Genomic DNA, 15,631 nt, shown 5'->3' with positions numbered 1-15,631 from the left:
TTATTGCCCTGCATCTTAAAAGCAAAGCAAAGCATATGGAAGATGGGGAGGGAAATATAAATGTGAATTTTACATCCAGTTGATTTAATGTTAAGGACTGATGAGGCTTCAGATTCTGGAGACCTGGTATGGGTCACTTTCTAATCTTCATTGCCAAAATGCAAGCCTGCATCATCCAAGAGCCCTCCTTGTGGCATTATTGGTAGTGTCCTATTTGCTCCCTCCAAATGATGCCAGTTTGGACAATAAATAAATCATAGCCTCTCTACAATTGAGTGTCCTTGTCTCTGATCGTGAATATTTCAGATCCCTTCACTAATCTTCACATTGGAGTCAAGGGAGAGGGGATAAGAGAATCTATGGAAGGGTGTGTGTGTGTGTGTGTGTGTGTGTGTGTGTGTGTGTGTGTGGTAAAAGACATGAAAGGGTTGAAGATATTGCCCAGAATTCTGGGACTTGATGATTAATTAGCAGAGAGAGATTTGCCAGCTGAAGGTCACCTGAGAGTTCCTGATATCAGTTGCTCTAGGAACAACTTTGGATTTCTTTCTAGGGAATAAACATAGCTCTTTAACTTATAAGGGAAAAAATGATGAAAGGAGGGAGGGAGGGAGGGAGAGAGGGAAGGAGGGAGGGAGGGAGGGAGGGAGAGAGAGAGAGAGAGAGAGAGAGAGAGAGAGAGAGAGAGAGAAGAAATGTGCAACATAATCATGGTGGCAGCAGGGTGGGTGGTGACCTAGTAGAGTGAAATTTTGCTTCATCATCAAGCCAGAAGGTATGGCAGGATTCTGACTTACTAGCATGAGGTGAGGATATAGGGCACAGAATCGGCATCCATGCTCCATTCAAGGTGAAATAGCCTGTCTTTCTAGGTAAGACTCCACCTGCCATCCTAGAACTAATTGACATGTACTGATGACATGTTGCACGTGTCAAGGTTGTATTGCCAACTTAGCCATTGACATTGCATGAAGAATAAAGAATTATCAGAAATGAACCGATATGGCAGACTGTGGGAGTGTGGGGGAAGCATAGAAATTCACACTGCTTAGGCTCCAGTCAGTCCTGGGAAGAGCTAAGGTAACCTCGAGCAGATCATTCATTTTCTCTAGACATAAAAATTTACATAATGTTAACTGTTGTGTGACTTGGATGAAGATAATACAATAACTTCCTTGTAGCATGAATCTTAAAGAGTCTTATTAATAAAATCAAACTACAAGAAGTCCAGTGAAAACTGTAAAGCACCATCTACTTGTTCATTAATTTACATGCTCAGTTATTATGTGGTGATAGGAGTTCAGATCTAGAACATGCTAGAGAAGTGCTCTACCACTGAGCTACACCAGAAGCCTTCTTTTTAGTTTTCATTTTGAGAGAGGATCTCACTAATTATCCAGATTGTCCTGGAATTTATTCCATAAACCAAGCATACTTTGAGTGTAGCTCTTCTTGCCTTAGCCTCAATAGCAGCTGGGATTTACATGCCTATACTGCCAGGATGACCCAGTCCTGATTTACAATGTACTTGTTGAGTTCATATGCATACATGTTCCTGTGAATGTGTGTATATGTACACATAGATCTCCTGCATGTGGAGACCAGACATCGATACCTGGTGTCTTTCTCAATTGCTCACTACCTTGCTTTGTTGAAACAGCATCTCTCACTGAACATGGAACTCACTAATTCTGCTAGACTGGCTAGCCTGTAAGCTCCTGCCATCCCCCTGTCTCTTACTCCTTAAACTTTGAGATTAGAGGTTCATGCCATTATACCTAGTTTTTTAACATGGGTATTGTGGCTCTGATCTCAAGGCCTCGTGCTTGCATAGTAAGAACCTAACTGACTAAAACCACCACCTCCACCTACAGCCCTGATTTTTTTTATTGCATAAACAACAGATGTCCCCTGGTTGCTTTAGCTGTCTCCATGATTCCACCACACTTCTGGGCTTAAAAACAAGTCAATTTTTTTCACTACTATTACAGTGAAAAGATTAGTGGTTCCCTCTCAGGACCCCTATTAAACAAATTACCTCCAATGCTTTTGAGTCTGCCACCTTTTCTAGTGATTCTCTGGTCTGTCCTTTATACCTCCAAACAGTGGAAACCTGGTGGGCTGACACTTGGGTTGGAAGATAAGTAACTAGTCCAGCAAGACAGGTGGCTAAGGTCATCTTGAACATGCTGTATCCCTATACACTCCCAAGCTTTCTTTGCTTGCTAGTGATGGATGAAAATGCATAACTGTCCTTGTTCCTCTTTGCTCAGGGCTCAGTCCAGGGTTTGAATTCACTATGTTGCTTTAAGTGAGTTTCAGAACAGTTTTACTGGATTCATCAAATGGGAGACATGTTCCTCTCCCTTCTGAGAGATTGGCGTTAATTAACACTGTGATGAGACTAAGGAACTGCTGAGGAAAGGTGATTCCTAAGTAACACAACATAACAGGACTCTGCCAGTACTGGGGGAGTAAATTGCTGCCATTTGGGAACTACATTCATTCTTTCAGGCTGCCTTGCCATGCGTTGTAATAAAAGGAGCAATTTATCAAATAGTATCTTAATGGACTAGAAGGGTTAATGCACCTTTAGTGGAAGATTATACTCTTTCCCCCAGTAAAATCAAGATGATTTTTTTTCCCACAAAGTCATTTATGTTGGAATATAATGTCAAAACGAAATACAGGGGGAAAAAAGGTGAAAAAGACAAAAATTCATACATCAATTGTCATTTTAAGACTTGCTTCTTTTCAGGAAAGACTCCCCCGCCCAAACCCAGCCCTGCTTTCTTTTCCACCTCACAACCCCCTCAGTCTACAAGCACACCTCAGTACAAATTGCCGTCATTTTAATCAAAGTGCATTTGGAGCCCAAGTGAGCTCACAATGGGAAGTGATTAGAGTGGTCCAGGGGAGTCTTTAATTAAAGATGCCATTGACAAGATAACAATGGTTTTGAATGCTGTTAATAGAGCAAAGTAGAAAGTATACCTTAACTCAATAAGGGGAAAGTCACTGGTTCATGGGTTTGATTGCACATTGTGAGCAAGGCACCACATACTGTAATTATTTTTATTTGTGTGGCTATCTCTTTTATTGCCCATGCTGGAAGTAGAAATAACCTGCCCTATTAAGATATTTAATATATATCATCCTTTCCACTTCACGTAGTTATACTCTAATACAAATGCCAAGAGAAGACACCAGCCCCCAGTAAGGCTACCTCCATGCTGCGAAGATGACCCACCCAGACCTTGGAAGTCATGAACCATCCACCTCGTACCCTCTTGGGTGTAGTCTTTAAATTAAACCACTAGACCCTCCCAGGTCCCATAAGGTTATGTGCAGTCACAAGTACCTGTCTGGACAATGGTGCAGAGCCTCCACCAACTGCTGCATTGAAACCCTGAAAATGAGCAGCACCTGGATTAGTTGTGCCATACGTGAGAGACAATGCAGGACAAAGAGCAGAGACAGAGGGTGCCAACATACAAAATGTTATTCCACAATAACAAAATGACTCCCTGAAGATGCCTCATGCTGCTCCCAGGACTTGGGCATGTTCTTCCCTTATGCCAAGGGATTCCTCGGATATGAATAATGCTAGTGACCTTGAGAAGCAGAGATGCTGCAAACTGTTTCAGGAAAGCACAACGGAGGGTCTTAAGAAGGCAGGAATGACAGTCAGGGAGATCTGAGAAGGCCATGCTGCTGTCTAACAGAGGGACCTTGCCTCAAGACATACCAGCACCCTGCAGCTGGGAAAGACCAGGAGATTCTTTTAGCTTGGTGAGATCTCTGCTCCTGAGACCTGTAAGAAAAGCTTGTTTTAAACCAATTTGTTTGAGCTATAGCAGTAATAGGACAGAAACTCAAGCTTCTACTTGACCACCATGCAAACCTTCATATTTTATCTTCTTAAAGCTTCCTCCGGTGTAACAATGCTCATGCCTGAATTTGCTTACAGCCCCAGCTTCGGGGATGAGGTGTCTACTTCAGACATCCAACACTTGCCTGGCATGCATGAATCCCTGGTATCTAATCATGAAAGCTTCTTAACAAAAAATTCCAGTCTTGAAAAATATGCTCCATAGAACAACTCCCTACCACCACTGCTCCATGCTCAATACCAATACACACACACACACACACACACACACACACACACACACACGCACACACACATGCACACATACACATACACACACATGCACACACATGCACACACACACAAACACACATACACACACACACTATCAGCACTAATAAGGTGCTTACCAATTCTGCCTCAAAGTTGACATGTGACATGTGGCTTTGTCTTGCCCCTCTACCCAGCAGCATCCCTGCATCTAAGCACAGAAGACACTGGGCCTGATTTCTCTTTAGGTCTTCCCTGACTAAAATGAAATAAGATTCACATTTCCTCCAGAGAAAGCTGTTTCCCCATTCAAAATGTAAATGAATAAACAACTTACTAGATATTAAAAACTGTCACAGCAGCATGATGCATAGATCTGCTCCTCTCCCTCTCCCCTCACTCCTTCACAGGGAGGCATCATTTCACTTCTAAAACGCCCAACACTGCATGAAAGATGAGCCTTAAATCGTGTCTAGGAACTAGTGATTTGCACATGATTTGTGCTTCCTTTAGTATATTAATTGGTAAACACCCTACGAATGTGTGTGTAAACTAAAGCCGTTTAACATATGCAAACAGTTTAATCTCTCTCAGTGTGGTGTTGCTCCATTTCAACAAGCTCAGAGACTCATCCCAGTGTGCCTCTCATTCTCCTCCCACCACATGCCCCTTTGTGCTGTCTCCTTCCCCATGTGATCCTATTTTAGATAATACCATGTGGGTGACCCAAATCTTTAAACCCTTGGAAGGTAGAGAAGCACTTTGGTCCCTTGTGAACTGTACATGGGGGCTGTTTTAATCCAGTGTTCTCAATCTGTGCTTCCCGACTAATGGAATACAATGGCTTGATGAGCTGCAGCATTATTTCCAGTCATTGCTAATCAACCTCCAACCTGGCATCGCTACTTATGAATACATGCTGCTTACAAACTGGAGATGTGAGGAGAAGTCGGCTACAGTGGAATGGTGTTAACATTAGCCACATGAAAGGCCTTAACACTGTGCATTCAACTTGACCAGCGTCCAAATTCCATTTTAGAAACCTTCCCTGTATTTGTCAGAAGCCCAAGTCCCTCTTATATGCAGGGTTCCTTTGAATATTTTCTTAAGAACAATACAAGTTTCAAATGTTAGTGCCAGAGACACATTCCTTGTAAGTAAAAGTAGTAGGGATTCCTGTCCCTAGTTCACAGACACTCAACAGAACCTTTACTGGATGTATCCAGGAATGTAGAATTAACTACCCTGCCCAAGAAATTCTGAGCCGGATTCATGTTTTAGAACCTCTTGAAGATAAAAGGTGAGGGAACTGCTGTCATGAATAGGGGATCCCCCCCACTTTCTCCTCTCCTCAGCTCCTCACTACCTATCGTTGCTTTCAGGGTGCTTGTTTCTCACAACCTGCATACGAGTTGTGAGAAAAAGTTCTCAACACGTGTGTTCACGATTTGAGACGAACGAGTGAGAAAGGGTGGCTGTGAAAGAGGCCAGCTCACCTGCACTTCTAGGACGCTTCCTGGGAATGCTTGGGAAACTGGCCAAAGCAAGACAGAACACCAAAATAAAAACAAACAAAACAACAAACCTCAAACCTTTTGGGGCCTTTTGCCCCTCCATAGTAATTTTAGTACTACGTCAGAATGTGGGTTTTAATGAAAGGGGAACAACTATGAAGGTGATGAGAACAGTATGTCTCCTCAGTTGAAAACTCTAACAGGCTAGAGCAGTCTTACTTTCAGGGGTCTAGTTGTAGTACCACAGCTGAAATCTATCTGCCTTTTACGTCAGTTCCATTAAAATATGATTTAATTATGTATTGACCAAGGGTCTGACATAGTAAAACTATCATTACTCTCCTGTCTGGATTCCGGAATGATGGTATGGGTAAAGGTGATCAAACCTCTATTAATCTAAAATCAAGGCCATAAGGAGGAAGGCAGGGATGGTGATTACCAAGCACAGCAGGGCAGGCAACAGCAGTGGAAACCTCATCTCTGAACTTGAAATTGGCAGTTTGGGCTTGAAGAAAATGATCTTTTACAAGTTTAGTATCAGATCAGCAACTGTTGAGTTAAAAAACACAATGTCTAAGCAGGTACCCCGTCCCTGTCAAGGTCATCAGTGTTGGCAGTGGTGTGCAGACAGGCAAGAAGAATGCTACCCCACAGGGCATACAACACTCCTGGAGCACCTCCATCTCTCTCCAGCTCATGTTTCATGCAACAGAATTCTGAAAAAAAATAAATAACAACTCCCTGAGTATCTTATTTCCATTCACTCATTCAGTTTCAACATTTTAAAATTTGAATACATTTTCCAATGTAATGAATATTGGAGACTGGAAACCGAATTTCTGTCACCTTTGATCAGATTCATAAGGGCTAATGCATATTACCTTTGCTGTATTCTCTCCCTGTATATTTATACAAGTGAGTAAAATGCATGCATGTACACATGAACAAATGGTTTATAATCTTTATGAACAAGATGCCCCTTTATCCCAAATACGTTAGCATATATTTAACTCCAAAGCTGGATGTTATCTTTTGTGACCACAGCATGTTTATCAAAGTCAGATAATTAGCACTGATGAAATACTATTACCTACTGAACAAACCTTATGTTTATTTCAACTTTTACCAAAATAAGGCTCTTCATGGCAAATGAGAACCCAAGATGGTTCATTGTATTTGATTGCTATGTATCTTTAGGATACGTGAATCTGATATTCTGCCTTTGAATCTTATGACAGTGACAATTAAGCCTGCAGAATGACTATGTAGTACACTTCCCAGCAAACTGACTTCCTCTCATGTTTCCATGTGTCGAGATGTAAGTTGTGTGCTTTGGGAATGGTCAAGAGGGGATGCCGAGTTCCCTGCACTGTATCCCATCTCAGGATGCATCTGTCCCTTCCCTCCACTACTGGCAACATTAAAGTTGACAACTGTGTCCAGTTCTGTGTGGCAAATCAGCCATGTGTTGCAATAGTTGCCTTTTGTAACTTGCCTTTTGGCAAGTACTCCATGGTAAGTGCTTTGGAGCTATGTTGAACTCCTCACACTTCCCTCCAGTAGTTTATATTATTTATAATTCTAGGTCACATCAAGAATTACTGTGGCTAATTGCTAAGTGATGGTTTCCTATGTGTATTCCCTAGTCAGTCTTTTGTTGTTTTTAACTTTTTCTTCTTGTACATACATTTATATCAGTAGCTCCTGTGCATTCTTATGTGGCTCAGTGTGTTCTACTTTGCACTTCTTCTCCTTTGCACTTTTCTTTACTTTGAGTCTCAAAGTGTTTCAGACTTCATGATTAGGAGCCCCTTCAGGCTGAATTCTGTGTTCTTTCAACAAATATTTTGAGGGTTTACCATCAGCATGGTTGGACATTAAGAATACAATAATGAACAAAACATTGTTTTGAATCTCTAGCCCCCTGAAAAGTACATCTTAGCTTGGAGGTGACATAAGAACAAATGAGCAGAAAGGGCAGTCCATTAGAAGGCATTGAGCAAAAGAAAAGCAAAGGTCAGCCCTTGGTGTAGGGATGTTCCAATTACCAGGGCACAGGCAAGGAGTGCCTCATTAGTGGATGTCATTTCCATGAAGACCTGAACAGGACAGGGAGTCTGATGGCTGGCTGGAGGACATGTCTTTCAGGCAATGGCTAGCACTGCAAAGCAGCAAAAATAGCCCCAATTCCTTGAGGTTAGAGCAAACTGGCATGTGGCTGAATTGAAAGTAGACTAGAAGGCAAAGACAGAGCAAGAAGACCAGCCTTGTGGCTGGAGTTCCTTAAATCCTGATAGTGTGTACTCCTAAGGCTGTGAACCTTTTGTTTAAGCATGTATTGATTGACACATTGATGAGTTACTGAATAAATGTGTTACCTCAGATAACAAAGTTCCTCTAGAGATAAAACCTGGATCTCAAATTATCTTTACATAAAGAAGATCTAAATTATATGCATATATGCATGTGCCTATAAATGCATGTATATGTATATGTATATATAGCTGGAGAACAATGTAAGAGTTATGTAACAAAGGTCCCAGGCAGCAAGGCTTTCCAATCCGGGAAGCATAATAGGGTGTGTAATGTGGTGAACTAGTTCATACTATGGTGCTGAAGTCACCATCATTAATAGTTGCAGTTATTATTAGCTTATAGCAATTCTAGAAAAAAAATGTGCTGCCTTTTCTCCGCACAAGGACATAGATCCTCGTCATATATTATATAATGTGAGAAAATGCAAATGCCATCCAAGCTTTTCATATAAAGCTTCATCTTTGTCCACACTCAATTAAAGGCTTCTCTCCCTAATCCTGTCCTTAAATGTCCTGAGTCATTCATTATCTGTGACTCATCTAGGATCATATTCTCCATCCCCATCTTTCCTTGGGATGTCACAGACGCCAGGAAATTGGCCAGAAATCTCTTGATGGTGACTGAGAAGAAAGACACAGTCTGGTCACAGACTGACATCTCTGTGGCCTTATACAGCAATCGCATGCCTTCTCAGGTGTGTGAGAGGTTTTAATTAATATCTGTAAGTCTCCCTGATTGCCAAGGATAGACAGTGACAGAAAAGGGCAAATTATTATTACCGAAGGAAAGAGAAATGGAGAGATTAAGTTTTGTTCCACCACCAGAGAGATACCAACGTCTACAGACACTATTTTCAGGGAAGGAGGATTCCATATAAACTTTGATTTATTGACTTTACACTTATGGTGGGGTCCAAGGCCCACTTAAGGCACAGCCCCAGCACTCTGATACCCAGGTTACTGTGGCTGTGAGTGCTGATCCTGGTTTCATTAAGACTGAGAGGAGTCTTGCTATTCACAGTGCGTGTGCAGGTTCCTCTAATTAGCTGATTTCAGTTCATTTGGCATTAAATAATTCCCCCAATTCCCATATGTTTGAACAATATGTTCAATGAGGGGGATGATTCTCTGAAAGCAATTAAGTAGTTCTTTTAGGAGAGATTGTCATCGGTCACTCACAAGCATCCCTGCTTTTCCTGTCCATGATGAATGTAGAAGGCAATTATAAGAAAAGTACTTAACCCTGTCTAATAATCGTTGGCAGCCATTCACCCACACAGGCCACCACTGTGTACTGAGAGCACACACTTGAGTTTCACATGTTTTTCAAACCTTGAGTATATTGTTCTAGACTTTCCAAAGTGTGATTGTTACTGCAAATGCAGCTTTGCAATTTCCCTCGCTGCTCAAATGTAAAGGGGGGAGGGGAGGAAAGGAGGGGGTATCCCAGCTTAACATATGCATTATTTGTAGAGAAAGAACTATCAAATTCAGGCATTTTGGAAAAATAATCTTTTTGAAAGCATCACTAGTGCTTCTTGGGGAGGGAAGGCAACCAAGTCATCGTGTTCACTCTGTCTTGGATGCAGTAGATGGAGGGTAACCCTGCTCCATTATATAACCTGGGTTTAGTGCAATAGAAAACTATAGACAATGAGCTCAAGTGTGGCCACGAAGAATTTGAGGCATGTCAGTGAATGTGAACAAAAGTGATTCAGAAATTAATAGCATTTAGGTGAACTCCTAAGGAATGAGACCAATTATATCTTTGAGAACCAAATTTCAACTTTATGCTGCCAGGGGCTTACTCTGGGGATTCAGGATGACACATTTAAATGTCTTCTTGAGTGGAGAGTGTAGAAGCTTTGTAGTGTCTATCTGACCTAGATCTCAGCATACATTGCTCATCTGTGAGTCGGCAATTACATCATTGATTGTATCATTGTATTTCTTATAAGTGAAAACCCAGGAGAGAAGAAGAGATTTGGGAGACCATAAGTGGGCTTCCTATTATGTTATTTTTACTGATTGTTATTATATAAGCTCCATCACCTTTTTGTTTCTTGGGAGAACTGAATAAAACTAAGAGGTAGTGTAAGGCTTAGTGGCCCTGTGTTCCATTCCCAATATGTGTGGTATGAAGGGAACTGTGTAATGAAACAGGGGGAGTCAATGAGGCATGACCTCTTTACTGAAATTTCACATGGGTTTGTCTGTTCTACAATAGCATTTTTTATTTTAAGTAATTCACAACAAAGGAAAATTTGAAACAACTTTAAATTAGGATTTGAAGTAGAGTTTAAAATTAGATATCATGTGCATGATTATATGCATATAGCTTTCCACTGAGCCATCAGTGTAAAAATATTATAAAACTGATATGTTTGTACATTGCAGAAATAAATGTTTTTAAACCAGAATAATAATGTCTAATTTGTATACACTCAAGGTAGTGTTTTGAATCATAATAACTTGTTTCATCATTTACTACTACTAAAATATTATTGAATATGTTGTTTGGAGAAAGGGATCTGGTGATAAGACAACCAAGTATGTCAGATCTGTAGAATTCTTGGGATTTATCACTGATAGGAATATGCTAACAAGAATGATAATTGAGGAATATATTAGCAAGAATGATAATTTGTCAGCTGGGGTTGGCTCCGCAGGTGCATTTTAGGGCTCTTCCATTCCTTCCTTTATTTCCAAATGACTGGTTGTCACTTGGTTTATTTGTTGGTGAAGTCAGTTGAGACCTAACCATAAGTCAATCTGGATGCCTGAGCCGTCTGAGGCTATGCCCTGTTCTCCAAGTCATTCTCCAGAGGGATTACCCTCTGCTTGTAGACTATCCCTGTCTGTAACTAAGTTCTCATTCAAAGTTCCTCATCTTTCACGTGCTTCCCTGTCTTACTCTTTCTCTTCTGTGAAGCCTGCAGTCAGATGGATCTGAGGTGCTCCTGAGTCCTGAAGTCACCTGTGGTCCTCCTGATATGCTCGTCACAACTCCCTTCGCACTGACCATCCCTCACTGTGCAGACGTCAGCTCAGAGCACTGGAACATCCACTTGAAGAAGAGGACACAGCAGGGGAAGTGGGAGGTGAGAGGCTGGGTGGTGTTGTAATCTTTTTTAAATGGTATTTGGGTTATGTGGATGGTTTAGGTTGAATCTTCATTCTTATTACAATGGATCAGATGTGAAACTGGTGAATATTTGCTAGTTGCCACGCAGTTGCAGTATGCATTTGATACAGTCCTCTAGGTATTTGCTAGCCTTTTCATGTAAGAACGGAAAACAGAGGCAAGATGTAATGCAGAGTTATTGTCTGGACTGAGAACTCAGTCCAGACTTCCTCCTAGGCTGTGTCCTTTTTTTGAGCTGGCATTCCTCTGTGCCAGTGAAGATGTAGCTCAAGGAAGTTAGACTAAGCTTTCAAGTATCTAGGAACACAGTGGGTGCCTAATACATCTGTATGGCTTTGGCAAATATATGGAGGATTATCACTACTGATTTCCTGTGTAAATAAGCACATGTTAGGAGACATATCTCAATCTGAGAGAGGCAAGGAAAAAGAATGGGAATATATAATAGGAGGCTAACAACCAAAGAGACAGTCACCCCTAAGGAAGATTGCAGCTGAATTACAAGTTTAAGTGAAAGCACCGATTTGCCCATCTGATGCGGAATTCTTTGTGTCTGTCTGAAGTCAGTTTGCATGAAACCAGGTGAATTATTCTTATTGGAACACAGTGACCTGTGCGTGCCAGTCCTGGGATCTTGCCTCCCAGGAGGTACTTCAGGCAGAAGTAAAAGGAAATCCTAGTGCTCCAGGAGAAAACACACAGTTGTTGCAATAGATTACATACGCTGGGCCCAGCTATATCTTGAGATAGTCCATTTTCCATGTGCTAGAATGAATTCATTCTGCTACATATTGGGTCCTGGTACTGTGGCAGGAGAATATTTGGGGCTCTACAGTTCATAGAGGGGTCATGTTGTATAGTCTTCTTCTCCTTGTGTTTTGTTTTGCCTTGATTTCTACCACTTTATTCTCAGCTTTTCCTCACAATCTTCTCCAAACAGATGGTGTTATATTTATGCTCCACCAAATCGGTTACACATGCCTAAGTTCTTATCAGAGAGGGTGAAATATTCTAGTGCATCTTATCCAAGTCATTTATTTAATGGTCCCTTGTGAATGATTGCAGTGAAATGAAAGAGGATGAAGTGTTGGAGTGAAAATAAACATCAACTTAAGGGTATTTTAGAAGGTTTTCAGAAATAGATCTTTGAAAAAAAGGTAATAATAATGTAAGTTTGCTTATTGAGGTTAAGGCTTAATTTTTAAAAAAAAAAACTGGTATTGAACAATTAACTAGAAATGGAAATTTCAAAGCAGTGTTTTGTGATTGTTCCTATTAAAATGGACATCACACTGTACATAACCATTTCATGCATCCTTGCCTTTAGCAGTTATTTCAATAGAAAACAACAATTTAACATTGATATTTAAGACAATACAATATTGTGAAAAAGTCTATTTATATCTCTGTAAACCATTGGGCCCTGTGGTATCTCCAAACTGAAAGAATTGCACACATCTTTCTCTAACAGGAAGTGATGTCAGTGGAGGATGAATCCACATCCTGTTACTGCCTTTTGGATCCTTTTGCCTGCCATGTTCTACTTGATAGCTTTGGAACGTATGCCCTCACAGGAGAGCCAATCACAGACTGTGCCGTAAAGCAGCTCAAGGTGGCCGTGTTTGGCTGCATGTCCTGTAACTCCTTGGATTACAACCTGAGAGTTTACTGTGTGGACAACACCCCTTGTGCATTTCAGGTCAGTCTTTTTTATTATATATATATATATATATTTGTGTGTGTGTGTGTGTGTGTATGTGTATGTATATGTGTGTGTGAGTGTGTGTATATGTGTGTGTGAGTGTGTGTATATGTGTGTGTGAGTGTGTGTATATGTGTGTGTGAGTGTGTATATGTGTATTTGTGAGTGTGTGTGTGTGAGTGTTTGTATGTGTGAGTGTATGTGTCTGTGAGTGAGTGTGTGTGTGTGTGTGTGTGTGTGTGTGCTGTGAAAATTATGATTCTCTGTATTCATTCCTTCTCTGTTGCTGTGATAAATTATCATGACCAAAGGCAACTTCCTGTTAAAAGGGGTTTATTTTGGCTTATGGTTCCAAAGGGATAAAGTCTATCATGACAGGGACCACAAGCTAGGGCAGCAGAAGCAAGAAGCTGGCTGATTACATTTTCATCTATACCCAGAAAGCAGAGAGAGAGAATGAGAAATAAAGCAAGGCTATAAACCTTCCATGCCTGCTCTCAGTGATAGGTCTGTTTTAGCAAACTCCACCTTGGTTCCCTAACCTCCCCAAACAGTGCCACCAAATGGGGAAAAGTATTCCAATATGTGAGCCTCTGGGGGACATTGCTCATTCAAACCATAACAGCTTCCTAAACACCAGTATTAGTAGAAGGTTCTTAAGTGAAAACTTGAGGGATAAAAACCCACACCACTTTGAACAAGAGCACTGTTACTGTGTGTCCAATGCAGAGGAGATGAGACAATTGGCACTCAAGATAGAGCCCAGATTAAATCCATAAACACCAAAAGTACTGTCTACTAAATTATGAAACCATCTAAAAGTACAATCATAATTGAGGAAAAATGTAAATGGGTGCAAATGTTGTAGAAGATCTTCTGAGAACATTTTTGCAAACCTTTAATGACAGGGTGAGATTTAAGAGCAAAAGATGGGGATATCTGGTCAAGAAAGGAAATAGCATAAAGCACATAACAGAGAATTATTTGCTGTGGGAAAAGCAGTGAGAAAATTGCCCGAGTCTACTGAAGGATGGAATTAGAAAACAACAATGATAAATCATACCTAACACCAGGCAGATATATAGTATCCTGGACACGGTCTAATAATGGGCTATTAGGGCAGAGGTAGTTCAATGTTCTTTTCCATTTTTGGTGCTTTTAATCATGCAAGATTCATCTTAAATTAGATACTCCTGAAGAGTGTGGTTTATGAATAGCAGCAAGGGTAATGTTGAACAGTCTGTGGAAGCTTTGCTCATATATATATAGCATAGCTCTCCTGACACACAGGGATCCTCATTCCAGATCCCTGCTATTCCAGTCCTGGGTCATTAAGTCCATTATGCAGAACATTTTCTCAGTAACTAGATTTTAAGACACTGAGCTGGAAAACTCATGTTTACCAATGGAAGAGATGCAAGGACCCGAGTCCTGAACATAACCGTTACAACCTGCATTCCAAACCTCCATCCCTGCTTATCTTGTAAGGAACCTATCTTGTGAAGGTCATGTTAATCTTATCTTCCCATGGGGGCTTTTGTTTTAATGCACGTGGAATTTTGTGTAAAGTTACAAGGAAGCATTAATTCTCATCCTATAATGGTTATTTTATGCTCTTCATTCACCTTCCTTCCCATCTCTCAAAGGAGAATTCTTTATAAGAGAAAATGCATTTGGGATTCAAAGCACAAAGAATGAATAACTAGAGAAGTGCATGTTGGGATTACTACAAACACAAAATAGTTGTCTAAAATGCACCAATGATTCCAACTAGATGATGTTGAAGATGGAGCAAACTAGAGTTCTGTAGAGAACTTCAGTCTCTTATGGATAATCTACTGTTGACTACATTCATTCATTGCCATCAAAGTCAGCCCTCAACCAGTTTGGACCTTGGAACAGTAGTCTCACTGCTTATGTATGCACCTAGTAAGACAGATATTTTCCTAGACAGTTTGTCCCCAGTATCTTTCAACAATCTATTTTCATTCCCTTTGATGCAGTCAGATTTTACAGCAACTCAACTGTTTGGACAGATACGCATTGCAAGGGAAGTCCTAAAAACATGCTAAGCTCAGCTTCCAATTCACTGTCTATTCCTGCTGGCCCTCCACACTTCTTAGTGCTAGGGAAAATGCTCTTCTGTCCCTATGGAATACAGGTATCCTTATTGCATTATTCAGTAGTATGCCTGTGTCGGTAAAACTTTAGCTTTGCTTAAGGGAAATGTTTCTCAGTAGATATACCTTTGAAACTCACTCATTAAATCTTTTTATACTAGTGGCCCTTTATTCCAACAATTACCTAAGATAAAGAAGGTTTTCAAGTAGTAGTTGGTCGTACTTGTTGTTGAAAGGTGTTTGTGATAGCTGTCATGAGCAGCAGAGGCCACACATCCCTTCTGGGTTTCTAAGAGATCCTCAACCTGGAATACATAACTTTTTTGAATTGTGGATAGAATAAACATAACTTTAAGCTTTTCTGAAAAGAGACTTTTTCACCCAGAATATAGCCATCTAGTTTTGTTTTTCTTCTTTCTTTTCTTCCTTCCCTCCTTTCCTCCTTCTCTCTTCCTCTCCCTCCCTCCATCTCTTCCTCTCTCTCCCTCCGTCTCTCCCTCCTTTTTCCTTCCTTCCTTCCTTCCTTCCTTCCTTCCTTCCTTCCTTCCTTCCTTCCTCCATTCCTTCCTTCCTTCCTCCCTCCCTCCCTCCCTCCCTCCCTCCCTCCTTCCCTCTCTCCCTTCCTTCCTTCCTTCCTTTCTTTCTTTTCCTGTTATATACTCATGTTTTATGTTTTCATCTTACTATGTAATGT

At 40.8% G+C, this 15,631-nt stretch overlaps 1 protein-coding gene across 7 annotated transcripts in view; it reads left to right on the top strand.

Moving 5' to 3' along the window:
• The window catches only part of Unc5d (unc-5 netrin receptor D), a 548,490-nt gene that overhangs the window by 488,023 nt on the left and 44,836 nt on the right, over positions 1-15,631 (top strand). For all 7 annotated transcript variants that reach the window (XM_036209478.1, XM_036209477.1, XM_036209476.1 and 4 more), the window contains 2 exons: positions 10,903-11,071; positions 12,587-12,814. In XM_036209478.1, the coding sequence (XP_036065371.1) occupies positions 10,903-11,071; positions 12,587-12,814 (397 nt within the window). The remainder of the gene's footprint in view (positions 1-10,902; positions 11,072-12,586; positions 12,815-15,631) is intronic.

This window comes from Onychomys torridus, chromosome 17, assembly GCF_903995425.1.
Source record: "Onychomys torridus chromosome 17, mOncTor1.1, whole genome shotgun sequence".
Classification (NCBI taxonomy): Eukaryota; Metazoa; Chordata; class Mammalia; order Rodentia; family Cricetidae; genus Onychomys; species Onychomys torridus.
The sequence above is the reverse complement of the archived record's forward strand: the minus strand, read 5'-3'. Positions and strand labels throughout refer to the sequence as shown.